Genomic DNA, 23,799 nt, shown 5'->3' on the forward strand with positions numbered 1-23,799 from the left:
TAGTTCCAGCAGTTTCGGAAATTCCGGCTGTTCCCGACAGTTCTAATAGTTCCAGTAATTCCAGCTATTCCCGACAGTTCCAGCAATTCCGACTTTTCTCGGCAGTTCCGACTTTTACCCTTTGCGTCTGCTTTCTCGGTTGTTCCGGTAGTTTTGGCTGTTCCCAGCAGTTTTGACAATTCCGACTATTCCGGGCAATTCCAACAGTTCCCAGTGGTTCCGACAGTTCCTCGCAGTTCCAGTTGTTCCCGGCAGTTCCGAATAGTTCCGGCAATTCCTGCTTCTGCCCTTTGGATTAGGGCAGCGTTATCCCTTAGGATCTCTCCTCCTACTAAAACCCAAAGGCAAGTAAAGAGGAAGAGATCCCAAGTGTGTTGAAATGACTTGAAGGCCACCTCTATTTATACTAAAATGTTGAGCACAAGTGGGGTTTATTTGGTTGCTGGCCGACCTTGACGAATTGTCCCATAACACAAATAAATTCATATCTCCATGAATACTTATCGGAATCAGATGATCTTTAGATCAATCCTACACCTCTCGATGAGAGGGATCCAAGAAAAATATCAGCTTCCATTAATAAGATGACCCACATGGAGTTTGGCCCTAGTTTCCAATTTAACAATGCTTCACTCACAAAGCCTCAACTCTCCTTGATCCAGCAAATCAAGGATAACCAATCTCTCCCAATCAAACTGATTAGTAACCAACATGCTATCAAAACCTTCGAGAGATTCACCTGTACAAACACAACCCCAATCAATAATATACTTTCACATGTACATAATCAAATACAAACCTTCAGGGTCTTTCAGACAACTTGATGTTGCTTCTCAACTTTCCATAGTAGGACTATCAACCGAATCTTTGACAGAAGATTCCTCAATCATACACTTTTCTTTCCTACTACATATGCAGCAACATATTCTTCAATCGGATCTTGCTTTCCTTCTTTTAGCAACACCTCAAAAATGCATTCTCCAATTTCCTTCTTTCACTCATGGCCTTGACTAAAACTTACGGCTGTTAGTCCTGGTCTAGTGCATGACACATGAAGTAGAGAACCATATCTGTCACTCCCTCTTAATCAAATAGAATCTAATCATTCCTATACAAGGAATATTCTCAACCATCCTCTTATCTAGGAAGATTCCTTTCATTCAAGCTCCCTCTTAACCTAGGGAGTTCTACTTCTTTACGACATTGGAGAATCTTTCATGGCTTCCATCCTTCTTATCAGAGTCATTCATATATCATGTTTAACATATCAATTTTACTGTCATGTCCCTTCTCAAACACATTGTAACAGGGTGGTTCCACACATTTTTGGACAATTTTGTCTAAGGGAAAGAACCCAGCATTTTCGACTTAGGGACTTAGGAGGAAATTTGACTTAATTTGGTTGCTAGCGGAAGGTGAGGGCCACCCACGTGGGAATTCGAACTAGGCCATTCGAATGGTTTGGAGGGAATTCAAAGTGCTGGATGAAGGGTCCCACATGAGGCAAGGAAGGCGCACAAAGATAAAAGGAGGAGAGAGCTCTCATTTGGATTCATTCTTACACCTTGCAATCAAAATTACTTGACTGTTCGCTCTGCTATTTAGCTGAGTCAACTAGTTGTTTGGCCACGAATCTCTCAAGTGGGAGATTCAACCTCTACTTCGGGGTACCATCTATGCTCGCCCTAGAGAGGTAGTTCTACAAGTATTTCAGGACTTCCGAGAGTGTGTTCAGCCACAACAGGGAGTGCTTATTTCTGGCTAGCTGGAGAATACACAGGGGGAGTTTGGAGCTATCACTGATCAAGCTTTTGCTGGGAGAGAAACAAAGGGTAAGCCTTTCTTATGAGTTTTGGAGCCAACAGAGCCAGGATCCCAGCAGTTCGATTTACAGTTACCCGGGACCTGCGCAGAGAGCCACCACTAGGCTCATGTGGTAGTTGCAGGAAGGAATTGTAGAATTGGAGCTGGCCGGGAGAAGTAGGAGATCAATTGGAGGGCCATTTGAGGAGGATTTTTGGAGTTGGGAGAGCAAAGATTGACAAGATCAGTGACAACAACAGAATTCGAAATTGGAGGAGGGCCAAGCTATGAAAGGTCAATTTTTGAAGGTTGGAACCAAGGGAAACCCTTTCTAGGTTTTTCTGGGTTTTGGGCAAGGATCATACTCCTGATTTTATAAAATTTTCTGGGTAGATCTAAGGGGTCAAATAGGGGTCCCATCTCAGTCAGCGGCTAGAGGAGCCAAAGGGAATTTGGGCCAAAATTTTGAGTTCAACATTTGGCCAATTCCTTCATGGGTTTTCCTAGGTTTAGGCCAAGGAGCAAGGACCTGAAATCTCATAATTTTCTGAGCATGGGAAGCAGTGATTCCAACCGTTCGAAGTTAGTAGACAGAGTAGTTTTCTGGGGTAGCGCAGTTTAGTTTATTGCAGCAGTTGTAGTAGCCTTTATTTCAACATTTTCTCACCTGGGTTTTGTCAAGCTTGTCCATTGAGACAAGCCCAGGTGCACCATTCTATTTTACTATTGTATTTTGCTCCTGAAGAAGTAATAAAATGGCTCGACAATTCTCTATTTCCAGTGTTTTGCATGGGTGCTTAATGTATATTTCGTTTTTTTGATTGTTGGATTGTTTGCATGCTTTGTATATCACTTACATTCCTATTTAGGATCATTATAGTGGTATCAAAGCCATGATCTTGGCCAGCTATGGGGTAGCCATCTAGATCATGGAAGATTTGAGCATGTATGCACAGTGACGGGTTAAAGTTTAAACCATAAACAACTTATGGCTCAAAGAAGATTTAGTATGCAAGAATTCTGGGGTGGAATCCATTGGAATGATGAGAGATTGGCCCAGTTGAGGAAGGTGTCGGACCAAATCCATTCTCATCCTTACAACAAATACATTAGTGGTGCACAGGCTATGGGGGTGCAACTATCTACATTGTGTGCGGAAAGTCGACAGAATTAGGGCATCAGATCTCCTCAAAAGGAGCAGATAGGATAGGGACAGTTAGAGGGTGAGACTAGGGGGCGCTTTTGCTGGCGGAGACCTAGCTTTAGATATCAGGAGCCTAAGGTGGAGGTTTTCTTGGGCACACTAGAGTGTGAGGAGCATGTCAATGTGTCCAGTGTGACGTAGGAGTCATCCTTGTTGGAGATTCCTTCGATAGCTCTCGCTGACACCTTAGGGGAGAGAGTAGAGCACACACCCACAGGGCCTTCCATCGACGAGGTGCCAAGAGACACGAATGTGTCAACCATTGAGGAGGTGCCATTCGTTGTTGAGGTATCCATTGATGAGGTATCCGGGGTTGTGACTGAGTACTCAGGTGATAGTAGCGCACCACAGGTTGATGAGGTGTCGGGAGACATCTCCACCGTTGATGAGGAGCTGATAGGTATAGAGGCATCTAGATCTATGCTAGAGTTACCAGACGACAGTCACCTGCAGCTGATTGGCGAGCATGTCTTGCATGTTGGATTGTTTATGGAGGAGCAGTTGGAGGCTCATGTTGAGTCCATGATGGAGGAGGATGTGCAACCATCCTTTGGGCTAGCCATTGATGAGGGGCAGCATAGAGACTGCACATTGGGATTTCAACACAGTTCATTTCAGAGGCACATTGACGAGATCTACAACGTTATTAGCCCACCCTTATGCATTGGATTGAGGGAGGCAACATTGTCTAGACATACCCTAGGGGATGGTCAGGTTAGCAGGACTGAGCGACATGAGCTGAGTATGACACTGCATCGGCTTGGAGGGCTTGTTTCTTCCACAGGGGATTGTACATTCAATCCCTCCTTTGGGATTGGGTGGTGAGAGGTACTACGCTGGTACCCAATGGAGCAGGTTAGGTGGTTGGATACATCCATGGCCACATTTCAACAGAGGCCATGGATAACCACATGGACTTTAGGGCCACATTGTTGTTGGGATCCAGGTGGCATTTCCCATCACATCATAGAGTCCTTAGGTGACAGTAGTAGCTGCGTGATGGATCCAACGTTTGGGCGCACACACATTTTCAGATCTCCATCAAAGCCCGAGACAACACTAGTGACAAGATGGTTTGACAGGGTCGCAGACAAATTTCATGAGTTTTCTTGGCATATTGATTGTGCATGGAGTCATAGGGTGATTAGCCTACTATGGCAGGAGTTGGTAGGAGGAGGTGGCATCGATAGACCACCGGACAGGGCATTACATGGAGACAGTGCTCTCTCATTGGTATATTGGACACTAGAGCTACTGAGGATAGGCACAATAGTGTCATTCCCATTGGCATGTGAGGAGTCAGACTGCTCAGGTCTTTCAGGGCAGATGGGGAGATGTAGCCCACATCATGGAGGGATTACTAGCAGATTGGTGGATGCATTGGCACATGCAGGATGTCATATGATACATGGTGGTACGACAGTGGGCAGTGGTACCCAGGGGTGCACAAGGATATGCCGCAGAGTCCAGTCTTATGCAAAGGGATGCGATCTGATGCATATAGACCCAATTTTAGAACCTAACATCCAATGTTGTATAAAGGTATGCAGTGATGAGCAGTGGCCTACAGAGGAGCATGGAGATGCGTGGTTGTTTGATGCAGCACATTGATTTTCATTGAGCGACTCACCTTGCATCGTGTACACGTGGGGAGAGCCAGATACAGTGACACAGGCAAGATACCAGACGGTACATGATGGTATAGTAGTAGCACGGAGTATTCAGTGGTGTACAGGGATAGGTTGTAGGGTACAGTGCCAGGTTGAGGACTACAGGGATACTCGGTGGGATGCAGGGGCATATGGTGTTGCACAACGAGGTCTTGGAGGGTTGCCTCCAAGGAGACTTATGGACGGAGACACTGGGCATACCTTTGGGTGTACTTCACCCAAGATCGACGGGGACGCAGATGAGCGATACTCGATGGTATCCATGGGGACTCACATGCTTGTCCCTCTTATACATCACTTACAGGCACAGACGACTTGGCTGTTGTCCTTTGACACTCTGGGTGCGAGTAGCTGGGGATAGGGAGCTCACCCAAGATATTGGGATGACACTCAACGCACTAGGGGAGAGACTTCTCAGTGGTGGCATTGGGTCGGTGCACGAGTTGACAACCACAGGTTGGGGGATGAGCTGATCATCTGCAGGGGTGGCATATTGTTCATCAGTGAGCCTACGCCTGGGGAGCAAGTCACAAGGGAGACATGTGTCACTCTTTCCACAAGGCATGTCAGGACCATGCATGAGTAGAGGATACAGTGTACGATTGAGGTAGCTTTCCAGTATTTGTCCGACCTCTAGACATTGTATTGGCACATTATCGAGAGGGCGGATGGTAGACCCAGGGGAGATGGTTGGCAGGGATAGGAGGGGTCCACATACCCTGAGTCAATTACGAGTATCGGATACCCATCTTTTGGTTGCATTCAAGGGGTAGCTCTTTGGCACACGTGACTCCCAGCGATCATCGGTACTACACAGTGGCAGGCACAGGGCAGATTAGCATGCATCAGATTAGTTCGTGATATAGGAGCCTATATAGTGATCACATGCAGGGACTAGAGATGAGGGCTAGAGGAATTCTATCCGTTGACAGGGCTATGCCGCAGCAGGTCCGTCAATGGGATGCAGGTATTCAGTTGATTGATAGATCACTCGTGATGGGCTGATTCATGGCAGAAGGTGATATAGTTTGCTCATGGGATCACACATGGGGGTTCACAGAGGGTTTCATCATATGGGGAGGCAAACATTCTCTGTTGTTGCATAGGTTTGAAGTTAGATTTGGATGGGTAGGCCTTGGTGCCATGGAGATGCCCAATCAGGATGTGTCTCGCCTCTTTCATTACTCCACCTTCGAGTTCCAGGAGAGGAGGATATTGTCTACACACGATGGGGAGTATGACATAGTCAAAGTAGCGCAGCGTCAGCATGGTGGCACCACTCTGGGACCGGTAGGGAACTGGGGCATCACAACTCTTCACAGCTCAATAACCTTTAGGGATGCGTCGGCTACTACAGGGGGAGATCATATAGATCTTCCATTGGGCTTTAGCGAGTCACTGATGGAGTAGGGGACTTCTGGTACTTTCACTGGGTAGGATAGTGAATAGAGCGAGGGGAGCTTCATGTTGGAAAGGATTGCTTGGGATCTTGGTATTGAAGGATTCTTTTATATTAGGACAATGCAGAGGTCAGGCATGATCCATTGGCACATCTGGGACCCTGGCACATTTTGCAGTGATAGTGGGATGCAGGAGTTAGAGAGGATGCTTGCTTAGGCATTGCTTGAGGACAGACGATTTTTGGTGCATCGAAGGAGCTTTCCAGATGAGGATGCCACCTAGGAGGGTCAGCGCATTTTGGAGCACCCAACTTTGAGGTTGCTTGAGGGTAAACAACATTTGGGAGTGGAGGATTGTCATCTCCCTTCTCAAACACATTTGTAACAGGGTGTTTCCACACATGTTTGCACAATTTTGGCTAAGGGAAAGAACCCAACGTTTTCGACTTAGGGACTTAGGAGGAAATTTGACTTAATTTGGTTGCTAGTGGAAGGTGGGGGCCACCCACGTGGGAATTCAAACTAGGCCATTCGAATGGTTTGGAGGGAATTTGAAGTGCTAGATGGAGGGGCCCACATGAGGCAAGGAAGGCCCACAAAGATAAAAGGAGGAGAGAGCTCTCATTTGGATTCATTCTTACACCTTACAATCAAAGTTACTTGACTGTTTGCTCTATTGTTTCGCTGAGTCAACTGGTTGGTTAGCCACGAATCTCTCAAGCGAGAGATTCAACCTCTACTTCGGGGGACCATCCGTGCCCGCCCTATAGAGGCAGTTCCATAAGTATTTCAGGAGTCTCGGGAGTGTGTACAACACTACCATTCAGCCACAACAAGGAGTGCGTATTTCTGGTTAGCTGGAGAATACACAGGGGGAGTTTGGAGTTATCAGTGATCAAGAATTTTCTAGGAGAGTTAGAGGATTGGGAGAGAAACAAAGGGTAAGCCTTTCTTGTGAGTTTTGGAGCCAACAGAGCCAGGATCCCAGCAGTTTGATTTACACTACCTGGGGCTTGCGTAGAGAGCCACCACTAGGTTCATGTGGGAGTTGGAGGAAGGAATTGTAGAGTTGGACCTGGCCTGGAGAAGTAGGAGATCAATTGGAGGTCCATTTGAGGAGGATTGCTGGAGTTGGGAGAGGAGAGATTGACGGGATCAGTCACAGCTACAAAATTCGAAATTGGAGGAGGGTCAAGTTGTGAAAGATCAATTTTTGAAGGTTGGAACCAAGGGAAACCCTTTCTGGGTTTTTCTGAGTTTTGGGCAAGGATCATACTCCTGATTTTATAGAATTTTTTGGGTAGATATAAGGGGTCAAACAAGGGTCCCAACTCAGCCAGCAGCTAGAGGAGCTAAGGGGAATTTGGGCCAAAATTCCGAGGTCAACATTTGGCCAATTCCTTTGTGGGTTTTTCTGGGTTTAGGCCAAGGAGAAAGGAGCTGAAATCTCATAATTTTCTGAGCACAGGAAGCAGTGATTCTAGCTATTCGAAGTCAACAAACAAAGTAGTTTTTTGGGGTAGCACAGTTCAGTTTGGTGCAGCAGTTGTAGCAGCCTTCAGTTCAGCATTTTTTCACCTGGGTTTTGTCAAGCTTGTCCATTGAAACAAGCCCAAGTGCACCATTCTATTTTACTATTGTATTTTGCTCTTGAGGAAGTAATAAAATGGCTCAAATTCTCTATTTTAGTGTTTTCCATGGGTGCTTAATGTATATTTCGTTTTTCTGGTTGCTGGATTGTTTTCATGCTTTGTATATCCCTTACATTCCTGTTTAGGGTCATTACATTTACTTACAATCATCTTCACCAACTTGAAGATGATGTACCTGCACAACTTAGATAGCAAGTACAACTAAAATTATAGAAGCATGAAGTTAGGCATATCAAAATCTTATAACAACGGAATCATAATCAGCAAGAGATTATATTTCAATACCTCAACTTCTTGCCCAGTTTTAGTTACAAACCTTAACTCACATTCATAGCTCATCAATCAAACTCATTATATCTAAGGTTTCAATATTCTTTCAACGACAAATTTCTTCATATAGAAAACCCTAGAAACAAAGCAAATCAATGAATCTAACAACTTTCAAAATTCATATGTTAGACTCCTCACTAAGATTTCATATCCTAGATTTCATGCACGAGCTTCAACAATCAAACCCAATCACAACTTAATCAACATCACAACTACCATCTACTAGGGTTTGATATTCACCCTAGATTTTCTTATTTACACAATCTCAACAATCACTATGTAGATTCATAGATTGTCTTATCACACATACTTAGAGAGTTTAACTACTACTAGGGTTTAGCTACAAGACCCTAGATTTTCCAAACATCATCCTAGACCATCAAGCTTTGACTAGGGCTTGTTTCTGAACCCTAGGACTCATGACCATTAATACTTAGGTCAACACATATATCTAGGAGCATATCATAATAACATCACATGTTAGGCAATATTAATATGTTAGACATTACCAACCTAGAACAAGCTAGGGTTTCAACCAAATGGAGCATACCTAGGGTTTCATTCCTAGGACTCTAAATACATAACAAGGGTTTTTCCCATAGACCCAACCAAACCCTAAGGATCTAGGGTTTCATAGCAAAGAAAACCCTACTATCCCAAAATTTCAAAGGTTCGGGATCTCAGACAAACATCATTCAACAGTAACAAGTTAGGGTTTTCATGATCATACCAAAACCCCAAACATGACATCATTAACAAAACTTGAAATAACATTTCTCAATATCCCTAAGCAGTTTTAGGGATTCAAACATTAACATTAGCATTACCTTAGGGTAGGGTTTTCCAGAGAACCTGCCTAAGGTTTTATAAAATCAATTAAGAATATGATCGGAGTAGATTTATCAAGTGATGAATCACCCAAAACAAGAATCATTATGATTCAAGAGAACTAGACATAACGATGTTAGTAACACAATTTTCAAAATAAGATGAAGAGAATTTTACAAGATGTATGGTCTAAGAAATACCTGGAGATGTTTCTTAACAAACCTTGTAGGAATTCCTTGAAGTGTAATCAATGGTCTTCTATACTTGTAATACATACTTTCAAGGAAAACACATGATACCATGAACATGATTTAATTTCTTAAGTTAGATCTCCTACATAAACATGATGGATGGAATTCTATGAAAATTATTCTTTCTTTTAATCAAGGACTTTTGCTTGGAATCCTAGATTACTTGTAAATCCTAGAGGATTAAGGTTCTAATATGTTAACTATAAAGTACACTCTAAATACTAGACTAGTTAGAAACAAGGATTATGTGAACCATTAGCGATAATAGAAATTCAAATGTTTATGAGCATACATACCTTGTGAATTACATACCTCTGTTTTATTATACTAGTTGTATGTGTATCTTGTTGGGTACAGAGTACTTACCATTGTGGTAGCACCGAACTCCTTTTCTGTTGGGAGCACCAATCATAGCACCGAAGTCATCTCAACAATATTAAAACTTGTGTCATCACCAAAAATGCTATGAGTGTATAATAAAAAATGCTAGGACTGTATCATAAAAAATTCTAGGACTCCATTATGGAAAATATCCGAACTGTGGAAGCATAGAGATTATCTTTACACCCTATCTGAGCTCCTTGTAATGACGATGAACCATTTGTTTTATTCAAACTTGATATCTTTGTTATTCTTCTTCACGAGATCATATCACTTCAATGGCACCAAGTCCGAGTTCTTTGTCATTGTGGAGGCAATGACCTCTGGACTTACTCACTGAAATATGTTCACATCAAAGTTTATCCTTTAATATTACAACCATACCGTTGTGATAACACTATCATCGAGACTGTGATAGCACTGAGATACTGGAGAATCAAGTCTTCATCACTGTGATAACAACGAGCCATTCTCTGTGGTAGCACCGAGATAAGTTCATGTGATGTGGTCACTGTAATATCACTGAAAATATAGTAGCATCGAAATTGTCCACTGAAATTGTCTATCAAGATCATCTTTGTATTAACCTAAGCTCATATATTAGTAACAAAACATATCATTGAGATTTTATGCGAGTTTACTTCTGTGACATATCACTGAAACTTTCTCTCTAGAAATCTGAACTTGTGATGTCTGTTGTTGCACCGAAACTAGCTCTCTGAAATCCTTATCCAAAATTTTGTGATTGTAATGCGAAGTCCTCATCCTTGCAATGGCATTGAACTTGTATCATTGTGCCTTTCAGGATATTTTTGAATTCCTTTAGACTTGATCTTTAATACAAATGCACCCAAGAGATTTTCAAACTGCCTTTTGACCATAGCTTTGATACCATCTTGGTAAATCCAAGGAGTTGGCAGTTAAATGATTTCCCTTATTAATGACATTATCTTGTGATGTTTTCATTATTATTATTAGTTCTTTCAATTTATCGTTTCTTATCATCAAGACTAATGCCAAGCAACAAATAAAAGAGTACACAAGATGTAGGCACGCTACTAGGGCAAAACCCCACTCTTTGGGGAAAACCCAGTCAAAATCCTTCCTTCAGTAGATTCTATATGAGATGACCAAGACCCTTACAATATAGACTAGACTCCCTCCATCAATTCATCCTTCATATTTGCGTTTGATCCATGTCACTGTTTGAGCACCAAGTCCTTGTTTCTATGGCAACATTGAAATCTTATCATTGTCATTAGACCTTGTTCCGAACCTTGATTCACTAAGACAGTACCGAGATCTTCATATTGAGACCTGAGATAACATGACACCGAATTATTCTACCAAGATAGTGGTACTATGGTAAGACTTCATCTCTGCAGTTTACTCCGACATATACTTACACTGAGATGGAAGCGAAACTATAGTAACACTGAAAACTTTCCTATGATCACCGACAACTTCATCATCGAAAACTTCTCTGAAATGCGAGTTCTGAGTTGATGTAATGCGAAGATCCCAAGCTTGTATATATAGTGGTATGCCCATCCTAAATGAGCCGACATGAATCATGAAGAGTTATGACTTTGTTTTAGGCCGACATGAGTTCACTTGATAATTATTCCTTTGAGGCCGACTTTGAAGAAGCTGATTTGAGAACTTTGATGAAGAGGCTGAGTTGATGACTTGTTGAAGAGGATGACTTGATGGAGGAGTCTTTGACCCAACAATAAATGACTTTGACAATAACCTATAGCCTACAACGGAGGCTTGACCTATAATTGACCCAAGTATGAAACCCATGCTTGAAGAAGTCAGTTCAAATTAATAATAAAATTATTTTCACTTTATTTTGACAAATATATTACATTTGACTCAAGTAGAATAATGAAGACCAAACATAGTTACATTTTCCAACACCATCAAGTATACCAATATATCATAGATCAATATTAAATAGAATCAAGAAGTTCATTATGCCTAAAAGGTAAGATACTTGTTCACTACCAAGAGTATCATTTCATCATACGTGAGCCATTTGTGAAGGTGATATACTCATCATACCTTAGGGCTTACCTTGCCATACAATATTACAACGTAAACATAACATTGAAACAATATACCATGCTTACCTTGTAGTATTCAAATTCTTATGCACCTTCTTATTTTGCATAGGCTTCTTGTATCACTTTGTTACCTTTACTAGCTCGTCTCTTCTTGCATTAGCCATGATCCTCAAGAAGGATCCAGTTATCATAATTCATCAAGAGGTTAAATACTCAAATATACATGCAGGAAGTATAGGTAATAATCAAAATAATAATCAGATCTATAAGTCTAAACAAAAGTAAAGACATGAAGGAGCATCAAGAAATACTTATCTTCAATAAGAGGTGATCATCTCCCATCACTATTCATAGTGAACTTGTTTCCTTCAATATATATTCATCAAATTCATCATCAACCTAGTCTAATAGAAACTATCCCATCTAGGGCTTCATCAAATCTGACACAAGTGCTTGAGCATCTTCACATTGAACATGCTAGGGTTTCTAGATTTCATATCTCAAATCATAAACTATGGTTTCTCTTAAACCCTAATCTCATAATATACATCAAACCCTAATAGCTAATTTGCCTACGGTTTCCTTCAAACCCAATAATTCTTATAGGTCTCCTCCATCTTCTTTTGCTCCCATCAATGGTGTCATCATAGGGGTGATCTTCAATGACTTTTCTTCATCCCATCTCTGAAACCATGCTAATTTTGCTTAGGCCTATATTGTTCATTGCTTTGATAATTGCATTTAATCATTAACACATTAAATTCACCAAATAACATCATATCATTATTCATATTTACATTATTCAACAACATATGCTACTATGTATAAAGAACAATATCATCATCAACAACGCAACAAAACATAAAGGAACAGTAGAAGAAAAGCATTCACACATAGAGACACTAGGATTGGTCAGAGACTAGGGCAAAACCCACTATGGGAAAAACCCTTATAAATTTCTTCTTTTTATTAGATCGTCATTGAATGATTCAGTAAATGAAAGTACAATAATCCATATCTTCAATGATAAACCTATCCAGAAATAATCAACTAAACAATATCCATAAAATGAACCCATCAATGCTTATACTAAAAACGCTGAATCAGAAGCCTGTAATGAACTGTCATTGTCTATGGTCCATTGTCGAACCTTGTGGTCAATGAGCAAAAACTTCGAACAACTGAAAAACCAAATCCTAAGTGTCGATCGTATGGAGGACATGTTGCGCATGCGACTGAAAGACTTCAGACGCTTCCTTGAAATTGCAATCCTACAACTACAGTGGAATTTTGCATTTGGCAAGCCTGCAGCTGTGACCCAGAAACCCTAGAAGTGTGCATGAACTTCGGACCCTGTAATTTCTCCTTCGTGTGAACCAATTCTCCGTGTGCGAGCCTCAAACCTGTGCGAGCCAAAAAAAAGAAAGAGAATAGAAGAATTTCTCATGATAATATCCAAATGAGGTTGAGGTCACTTGTATTTATAGCCTTCAAAGGGTGTCCAATTTGCTTTAGGGTCGAACTGTCCAAATGTGTATATGTAGATTTTTCCTCATAAGTACACTTTCACTTATCCGATTTGAGTGATATTTATGTTGATTTTAGTCCTCTCGAAAAGAGGAATTCAATGCAATCATCATCTCCATCAAATGAGCTATCCAAAGTGTAATTTGGACCTAGTTTCCAATTTTAACAATCTGCGCAACCCTACATCACCCTTGCACAATCACTTTCCACGTACAACCTAAGTCAGCTACTCCTGTAGCTGTCCTGTCTACCACTGGCTGAGAAACTGTCTCTCTGGCATTCTAGAACCCTTTCCCGACCTCTGAAATTGAAACTCGGCTTCTCTCTAGCAAAATCGAATTGCCTCTAGAGGCTTCTGTGCAACCCCTGCGTCAACCTCTCTGTAGCTATCTCTTCCTCTCTACAAATGCACTCACCGGATTTGGAAATCTTCCTCTGGCCTCACTTTCTCTAGCTCTCTCTATCTCTGATTCCTTCTCTGGCTTTCCGGAAACTGCTGCTGCTCTCTGGAAATCGAACTCCATAAGTGTATTCTCTATCTACCCATCGACTTCCTTTTATAATTCTCTGTTGGAGCTCCAACAACCAAGAATAAAACTTAATCAAAGGCCAAGATCATATCAAAGTCAATCCATGTGAGTTTCTAGATGATTCACACCTTATCTCAAATAATACTGATTAATTAACCGAATTTCCTAAGTTTGGACTTAGAAAATATTAAAAAATGGGCTAATAATCTAATTGAGACACTTCTAGGTGGAATTTCCAGAAACGATTTCTGGGTTATCGAGATTTCTTGTGTTTTAGTCTCTCCACATAGTTTTGAGACTAGAACACCTTTGATGCTATAAAAGCTAACACTCCCTCTTAGCGAGGAAGGTGTTCTCTCTAACTCTAGTGCTACGCATCCTTTGACAACACCCTGTTTTTGTACCACGCTTTGTCACACTGTTGATGTCTGGCCATTGCCCACCAACCACTGCGCAACTCTGATGCTACATCTGTGTTGTTGCTGACACTGTTATGTTGCTGCCAACTTTGCATTTTCATTGCAACTCCTTCTCATTTGTTGTTGCTGCAACTTCAACAACTACAACTAAGAAGCATCCAAAATACTAAATCAACTTTGTTTAGTATGATGCATCTGTCTCTCGAGTCTTGACTACTACTAGTTACTGCACTATCTACTAAGGAATTTGCACTACTGTTGACTCTGCCACTGTGCTACTCTGCATTGTTGCCAACATTGAACTACACCCCTCTGTACCTGACTGTTACTAGTCTGCAATTGTCACTTCGGAATCTGAATACATCAATAGTTATTGATCCATCATGTTAATGAAAACTATGGGCCCCTGTAGCAAGGTAATGATCTATGAGGAGGACACCTCAAGGAGCTTGCCCAATCTTTGTAGTTCTTGACTACAACTCCATGTCGCTCCACCTCACTCTTGGAGGTATGGTTGCCATCATAGCGAAGTCTTCCTCCAACCTAGAGGACAACTTTTCTATCTCAGCTGACATTGCTGCTTGGTCGTGCTTCTCTTGCTTGTCCTTCTTCCAGAGAGGACATTGTGTATAACTCACCACATTTGAAGCATTTGACCTTTGACAGGTCCTTCTTCTTCTTCTTCTTTTCCCCCTGCCCCTAACTAGGACCTTTGGATGCTAGGGCCACATTTTCTTCTTCCTTCTCACTCTTCATGCCCTTGTTGTTGCTTCCACTGATGGTACTCTTCAATAGAGCACACCTCAACTCCTCCTGTTGTAGATCGGCCCACATCTTGTCCCATCTTGGCAATGTGTCTCTTCCCAAAATACTTTGGACAAATACCTGCCAATTCTTCGAGACACTGTTTAGTGCTAGTCGTACAAGCTTTGTAGGTTGGGGCACCTCCCCAATGGCTACTAGTTGATCACGGACCTCTTGAATCCTAGTGAGGAAGCCATCTATGCTCTCGCCCTTCTACATCCTTATGCTTCTCAGCTTCTCCTGGAGAAACATCTTCCGTTGCTTAGAAGAACTATGATAAAGCGTGGAAAGACTATCCCACATCTCCTTAGCCATGTTCTGGCTAGATATATGTGAGACTATACGATCTCAGACTCCTTCCGATATTATCCACTTTGCCTTCGCCATTTCTCTTTCGTACTCCTTCAGCTAATCAAGGTCTTGGGGTACTGCTACAACATTATCTATATAGGCTTTCAGGCCATGTTCATCTAGAAGGAATGACATCCTAGCCTTCCAGATGACATAGTTGGAGGCTCCATCCAACCTATCATGATCCCTAAGCCAAGTTGTGGCCATCTCAACAAACTTGTCGAAAACCCCCTCTTTCCCTTTACTTGGTTGTTGCTCTAATATTCGCACTCCCTTATGGAATGAGAAGATCTGCTCAAAACTACTGCCAATTTGCTTGAAAAATTGAACTTCTGAAACTCGAAGTTCCTTGAGAGAAATTTTCCCTTTGCTCTGTGTGCTTTTCTCTTCCACTTGACGTTGATTATGCTACTGCAAAACCCTCTGCGTCCAACCAAGAAGTACGATCAGCAAAAATCTGAGTTGCTGCTACTCCCTCTGATGGCTGGAATTACTATTTTGGGCAAATCGACTTTTCTGCCAACCTGCTATTGAAAATCGAACCCTTGCCGAACAATTCAATCTGCCTTTCTAGGTACTGCACAACCTTTGAGAATTTCGACTTGTTGCTCCCTCCGAATAACGAAATTCCCTTCTCTGCTTCTGAACTCCCCAATTGATCACTCATGCTCTGATACCGTGTGAAAATTTCAATACTGAAATACTATTGCAACAACTGGAGATTATTTTTCTAATCGTTAACTAATTTAACAATTCATCTCCTACGACAAATACCAAATAATTCACATTGCAGCCTTCACAAATAAAACTACTGAAAATACTAATGCTGAAAACAATAAATTTGACACAGCTATTTTTGGACAAATGTCCCCAGAAAAACCCAACTTGGGAAAGTCAGTGCAGCAACCGAGGGTTTTATATTATTATTCAGTAGTGAGAAATTTTGAGTACAATTGGATGTTGAATCTGGCTATCTTACAGAGAAAAATACTAGAAAAATATAGTGAGGAATTTTCCTCACCCTACAAGCAAATCCGAGCTCTGACTGCAGCTCCAAATGAGCAGTCCAAACTGGTTAGCGCAGGCCTGTGTCACCCTTGTGCAGTCACTTCCCACACTCAACTTGAATCAACTGCTCCTGCAGCTATCTTGTTTGCCATTGGCTGAGAAATTGTCTCTCCAGCCTCTATAACTCTTTCCCAGCCTCTGGAATTGAAACTTGACTTCTCTCCAGCAAAATCGAATTGCCTCCAGAGGCTTCTACCCAACCCCTACGCCAGCCTCTTTGTGGCTATCTCTGCCTCTTTGCAAATACACTTGTCGGATCTGAAAATCTTCCTTTGATCTCACTGTCTTTGCCCCTCTCTATCTTTGCTTCCTTCCCTGCCTTTCTGACAACTGTTATTGCTCTCTGAAAATCAAACTACCAAGGAAATCGAACTCCACAAGCATATTCTCCATCTACCCACCAACTTCTCCTTATAATCCTTTGTTGGAGATCCAACAACCAATATTAAACTTAATCAAGGGCCAAGATCATATCAGAGTTGATATATGTGAGTTTCTAAATGATTCACACCATATCTCAAATAATATTAATTAACTAGATTTCCTAAGTTTAGACTTAGGAAATATTAAAAGATAGGATAATAATCTAATTGAGACACTTCTAGGTGGAATTTCCAGAAACGATTTTTCGGTTATGGAGATCTCATGTGTTTTAGTCTCTCCAAAGTTTCGAAACTAGAACACCTCCAATGTTATAGAAATTAACATCTTCAAGCTTATTGTCCTTTCGAATATCGTCTTCTCTTGAAAGCACAAGTTTCTTTTTCCTTGCAATTATTCTCTAGAAAATTTTATTACTCATATATTTGGTTATCTTGATCTATTTATTTTCTTGTACTAACACTTTCCTTGCAGCATTTCTTATCTTGTAGTTTGAAGTATCATATATCATTGTGCAAGTTCTTTAATTTGTTTGGGCATTGTTATCAAGGCATTGGTCTCTTATTATCTCATCTTAAATGTCATATTGATCTAATTAATCTATCTTCCTCACATTGCTCAATTTAATAACTTAACTTTCCATCTAATCTAATTTCAAGTTACTAAGAGAAGTGATTTCCTTGCCTCCTGATCTCCTGGACCTCTTGTTCCAACAAGTTTCTCCTTAGTTTTCCATCTTTTAGGGACTACCCCCCTTAGCTTGTTTAGGAGAGAGCTTAAATGGAGTGAGTAGGGAATAGATGACAGCCCCTACTCTGAGCATTGCACCATAAAGACTATGCCTTGTGGGGTTGGAAACTTTTCCCCCACTAAGGTGTACATCTTAGGTGACAATAGACATAATTAAGATATTTTCCTTAGGAAAAATTATATGGGCTTGGAGATAATTAATTCCTCCATGTTCTTAGCCTCAGTGACAACTCTCAAGACTAGAACACCTGTCTGAGCTACAAATCCTAACTCATGGTTTACAGGAACCATTGGTTTTGTATGGTTAGTCCAACCTATGCTCCATGCATACCTATGCCATTCCCACATGGTTATTTTATTGAGTCTATATGCATTCTTTAGCCATGGTATATTCATCATGTCCTTGTTCCTCAACATGGCAGTCTCATAGTTCCCAACATTTCACACTTTCCAAAGCTAGTTTGGAGATCCCAATGCATAAGGTCTTAGGGGGTCAAAAGTCTACAAAAAACTCATATTTCCCAGCATATTTTATACTTTCCATGCCACATGAAATTTTTCAAAAATGTCAAAGTAGAAAGTAGATATCCTGAATGTAACACCTCCCACCCCCTTCTGCTAACTCGGGTTGTGCAATTGCTACCATTTTGCTCTGATACCACTCTATAACACCTCCCATCTGCTTCAATCATCTCAAGCTATGCGAATGTTACTTGTTTGACCCAATCTCCAAGATCTGTTATAAATATGGGGTTACAACAACCTCTTTTCTCAAAGTATTCAAATTCTAAAAAAAAATTGCTACCATCATGCTCATCTTGTTAAGAGCTTTCTGGCGATATAAATTTTATCTCAATCTAAGTTTTGGGTAGAAAGTTATGCCCTTTAGAAATCTATCCCATTAAAAGAGGCCATGCCATCAAGACGGATCTACGTGGCCACCCCTGGCCCACATGGTGCAACACTACTTCCAGGGGGGTCTACATGGCACACACATCATATCGGGTCGAGTCTATTAGCACTAGCCCTTCCATAAATGTCTATTAACAAATCTCTCGTTTCTCCTGAGTCTGGTATAGGGCCCAAATTTCTCACGAGTTTCCATTGTGTCAAAACCACCAAGGCGTTAACATGTAAAACTTTACTCAGTAGTGTCTTGGCATAGATCCCGGGACCTATTTCGTCATGCCAACGTGGAGCAAATAAGACCTGCGACATAGTGCCCTATGCCACCACATCATTTCCATGTTGTACTCTACCAAGTCACAATGGCCCAGGCCTTGGCTTTTTTCATTTAAACAACACTCCAATGCCTAGTTCCCCAGTACCTTGGGGGGGCCACCACTACTACATCACCTACCAAGTCACACTCCATGTCAGATGTTGTAACCAATTAGAGCATGCCACATGTCCAACTGTTGGCATATTCCTACCAGGTGTCACTCACCAACTTTGCATTTGACTAGCCAAAAGTGTCATTTCTTCCTACCTTGTGTCACAACTTAGGGCTATGATGTCATCAGTTGAGTTACGTCACTACCATTGTGTCTTCCACGTGGACTTGCCACATTGTACCAATATCATGCTAATCACTTGAGATTGGCACTAGTCATTGTCGTTAATTAAATTAATCACAATTAACACTCAGGGTTAAAGAAGTTGTTGTTGTTGTTGTTGTTTTTTTTTTAATCTGGAGAAAATCCTTTGTTTCCAATTTTAGGACTTTTTCAAATTCGATGCCATACCAGTAACATCAAACCCTTTTAGCCTCCCCGTCATTGTGGTTCCTGACACTATTCCTCGGACCAATGTCCTAGTACTTTCCTCAGCGCCCATGTTCCCCAAAGTCACTAAACTCCATGTCATGTTCCCCTGGGTCACATTCCTTAGTACCTCATCGTTAATTTTAGGTATGTTCTATGCTTAGAGCAATTTATTTCAATTTTCACAGTTAGCTCCATATCTTTTCCAGATTAGCAATCACATCAGCATTAAAGTAAACTGCAGATAGAACATAAACATAAATCGCATAAGACAAGCCAAGACAAGAGGACACAAGATGTGGCGCTAGCCAGTGACAAACTCCAATGTGGGGAAACCCTTGATCAATTCTTCTTATATGTTCTTCAGTAGTTCAGCACAGAGAGAGAGAGAGAGATAGTATGTTTACAACAGAAGTCAACACTTTGACTTATCTAGATAAGAGCATAGATCATCTCTAAGAAGCTGATACATGAGATCAGTTGAAGACATGCTGCTTCAACGAATTCTCCAAGGTGACTCCTTCACCTATCGTTGTGCTGCATTTCGTCATCATGCTGCACCTCACCGTGCTGCACCATGCTGCACCCATCATCACTATGCTGCATCTCATTATGCTTCATTAATCATGACTGTACCCATCACTGTACTACATTATGTGCCATTGCTGCACCATATTGCCATCTTGACCTATGTGTTGACTGCACCTTGCTTGCTTGTTGTCCCTAGCATGCTTATTGTTGCATGCTAGTTGTCCCTTGCATGCTAGCTGTAACATTGCATGCTTGGTGTATTTGCTACTAAGTACCATACAACTATCCCGATGTTAGTTAGCTATCCCTTGCATGCTGCTCTCCTTCGGAGACAGATGCCCCCACTGTTTCGGCAGTTCCCGGAAGTTCTGGCAGTTCCGACTGTTACTGGTAGTTCCGGCTGTTCTGGCAATTTCAGTTGTTCCCGGCAGTTCCAGCTTTTCCTGCAGTTCCGGCTTTTTTGGAAGTTCAGACTTTTTCGACAGTTCCGACTTTTCTAGTAGTTCCGACTTTTCTGGCATTTCCGAATTTTCTGGCATTTCCAGCATTTGACAGTTTCGGCTTTTCCGGCTTTTCCGGCTTTTCTGGCAGTTCTGTCTTTTCCGGCAGTTCCGATAGTTCTGGCTTTTCCAGCTTTTCTGGCAATTCCGGCAGTTCCGGCTTTTCCGGCTTTTCTGGCAGTTTCGGCTTTTCTAGCAGTTCCGACATTTCTGGCTTTTCCGGCTTTTCCGACTTTTTGAGCAACATAGAACTTATTCTCCCATGACTGCATTTAGATCTAGGGCATGTTATCTAGGGCAGCGTATACCCTAGGGCACTCCGTCTAGCTCTCATCTTCATCAAACCCAAAACAGGATGAAGTAAGATCACAAGAGTGAGTGTGTGTGTGACGAATGACTTCAAGTCCTCTTCTATTTATACTAAAGCGTAGAGGTTGAATAGACATGACTATTGGGCTTCTGAGCCTACATAAGTCGCTGGCCGACTTGACAATTTGTCCATAATCAAAATAAATTCATATCTTCATAAATACTTATCAGAATCGGATGATCTTTAGATCAATCCTACACCTCTCGATGAGAGGGATCCAAGAAAAATATCAGCTGCCATAAATAAGATGACCCACATGGAGTTTGGCCCTAGTTGCAAATTTTAACACTCGTTTCCTAGGATCACCTCCTTGGTACCATGACCCTTGGGATTACACATCATGTACCCTCGATCGATATCTCCCTAGGATGATAACGATTTGATTTCATTTCCAATTTCAAGTTTGAATTGTTTGCCATTCTTAATAAAAACTTAAGTCAAAGATATTAACTAAGTTAATATTGTTCATAATTCACCATAATTATCTAGCTTAATTAGTCATAGGGAAGCCCCCCTAAGCTAGGAACCTCCTAGTCTGAAGAGAGAAAGGTTGAGCCACTAAAGTGACAATGGTGTCTAGCCTAGGTTTCTTTTAGGCTGTCACACTTGTGGTTGGAACTTTTCCACAAAGTGAAAGTATGAGTGGTAACAATATGTCTTTGCAAAGTTACTAAGAGGATAATTACATGACTGTTGATGTCTGTGTGTGATATGCATGTTGAGGTAACAAATTGTCCACATTTTAGCATTCAAGGAATCATAAAGATTGGGATTTCCAACACAATAGAGATATATAAGCAGGCATGGATCATTTAATTAATTTGTGTTAGAAATCACAAACATATAAATAAATAGATTAAGAAATGCATATTATTTTTCCCGCTTTCCATATGTACCTTATGCATATCAATATAGAAAGTACTTAAGGGGTAGAATTTACATATAAGAATTTTTACTTTTATGTGAAAATTCAAATAAATAGATTGTTTCTTGCTTGTCTAAAAGGGGGTCTTATATGTATTTTTCTATTTCTTTGTTTTGCGCTTAACTTGGAGATGGTTTAAGGACATTGTTCAATACTATGCAAGATGTATTTGAAAATCCCTTTGAACCCTTCTCCCTACATATAATTTATTTCTTTGCTTCTTTTCAATAAGATGTATCTAAAATTCAAGTGGAGAATATTCATTGATGTTCGAGTTTCCCATTTTGATTAACATTTTAGATGTTTTTGTATATGAGTACTATATATTTTCATACATTGTGTCAATACAGGGTGCAGGAGCTTGTTGCATTATCTGGTGCTCACACACTAGGGAATAAGGGTTTTGGAAACCCTACAAATTTTGACAACTCATACTTCCAAATACTTCTAGAAAGGCCTTGGATACAAGCAAGTAAATATCCTTTCTACTTATATCACTGTACTTTCTTTATATAAATGCCATAAATTCTTGTGTATTACTAGGTTTATTTGATATGACCATTTGCATTAACTAGTTGCATTGCATGTCTTTCTAATCATGTTTTTATTAGAAATTAGGAATTAAAAAAATGTTTGTTGTCCACAAATGATTGAATAATCAATTACTAAATTACATTAACATAAGTTTGTTTTGATAATTTTGGGCCAATTTTCTAAGGGCTTAATTTAGTATAATTGCTAGCAAATTTACCATAGAAAGGTAATGTTCCAACTCAAAATTGTTATTGGCATAAAAACACTACGTTCCTTTGAAGAAATTTTTTTGAAGGACCCTATGACGGATATAAAATGGAGGTTCTAGTACTTGTATAAATCACATGGGGATGTTCCCATTGAATGGGGTGGTTATGGGTCTAGTTTTACTCCAAGATAAAAAATAACCTTAAACATTTAAACTTTTGTGGGTCATTTGGGTTATGAGGTAGATGGTCTCTTAAAATATCCCCAAAGAGTGACTTGTTGTTTTCCACATGTAATAGGTTGGTTAAAGTTGGTCTCTGCAATGTAAAGGTTTATTGGTAGAGTTTTAAGTATCTCAATCTAGCATAGTAACCTTTTTCACACTAATTTTTATCATTAGCTACAATCACTTTTTATTTTCCTAGCAAGTAATATAATGGAAAAAGTTCAACATTGTTGATATTTCTAGGGCAAACAAGCTAGAACAATTTTCTTCAATAGATAAGTACTTCCAATGATCAGTTAATATCAATTACATATATAATGTCTATTATCATTAAGTAGTTATATAAAAGAAAATTTCAACCAATAAACATGTAAGAGCAGTAGAAAATAACCATGAGATGATAAGACAAGAGATAGAAATTAGGCCTGAGGCCATGGCAAACCCACAAGGGGAAAACCCATAAATATTTCCTTATGAGAGAGAGAGAGTTCAAAGTTCATCGATACATAGAAAAACAAGACATGAAGATAACATCAGACCAGAAACAAAAGCTTCCATGCCTCTCCTCCTTCCTTCTAAAATTCCCCCCCGCCCCCCTCCCTTCTTCTTCATCTTCATTGGAATAGAGATAATCACATCACAAATCGATGTCCAAATGAAGAGGAGGTCTCTTATTTATAGAATTTGCAAGGGGGTCGAATAGGTGCCTTCAAGGGGCCCGGCCGACTTTAATAATAGGAGGTCGACTTGAGCAATTTAGGAGGCATAATATAAATATAAATTTTTCTATTTCTTCACATGATGAAAATACAGACCATGGCTACCATATTTCCAATACGCCCTCTTAGCCAAGGAGGTACATTTCATTCTCTCTCAAGATCAATCTCCCCGACCAAACCATATGTCTCCCGATAAACACCTAAGAGAGAGATCAAATGTACAAGTCTCTCTCTATCAACATCAATCTCCCTGACCAATCCATAGGTCTCTCATCAATTGCCCAAGGGAGAGATCAGGAGTCTCATCATAAGGAAATATATATAGCATCAAACACATTCCACAAAACAATATTATTCATGACGCCAAACTTTCCAACCATATGCAATGGCTACACAGGGTTCATCTCCTTGACCATAAACAAGGTCTCTTAGTCCACAACCCAAGGGAGGAATCCCTATCTCAATCCCTGACTACACTAATCCTGGTCCACAAGCCCAACTTGTGGGTAGGATGCATATTAGGGTACACTCAGCAAGGGAATATACACACTTACTATGAGGTAAGGATCAAACATGCCCTAAGATGACAATAGGGGAGATACACAC

At 40.6% G+C, this 23,799-nt stretch overlaps 1 protein-coding gene across 1 annotated transcript in view; it reads left to right on the top strand.

The window, feature by feature from the left end:
• APX6 (ascorbate peroxidase 6) overlaps positions 1–23,799 on the top strand; it is a 320,621-nt gene that overhangs the window by 172,252 nt on the left and 124,570 nt on the right. The window contains exon 8 of the mRNA XM_089378865.1: positions 21,858–21,979. Within this exon, the coding sequence (XP_089234991.1) occupies positions 21,858–21,979 (122 nt within the window). The remainder of the gene's footprint in view (positions 1–21,857; positions 21,980–23,799) is intronic.

The sequence above is a fragment of the Pinus tabuliformis genome, chromosome J, assembly GCF_031772625.1.
Source record: "Pinus tabuliformis cultivar Carrire ecotype Pingquan chromosome J, CPIR1, whole genome shotgun sequence".
Classification (NCBI taxonomy): Eukaryota; Viridiplantae; Streptophyta; class Pinopsida; order Pinales; family Pinaceae; genus Pinus; species Pinus tabuliformis.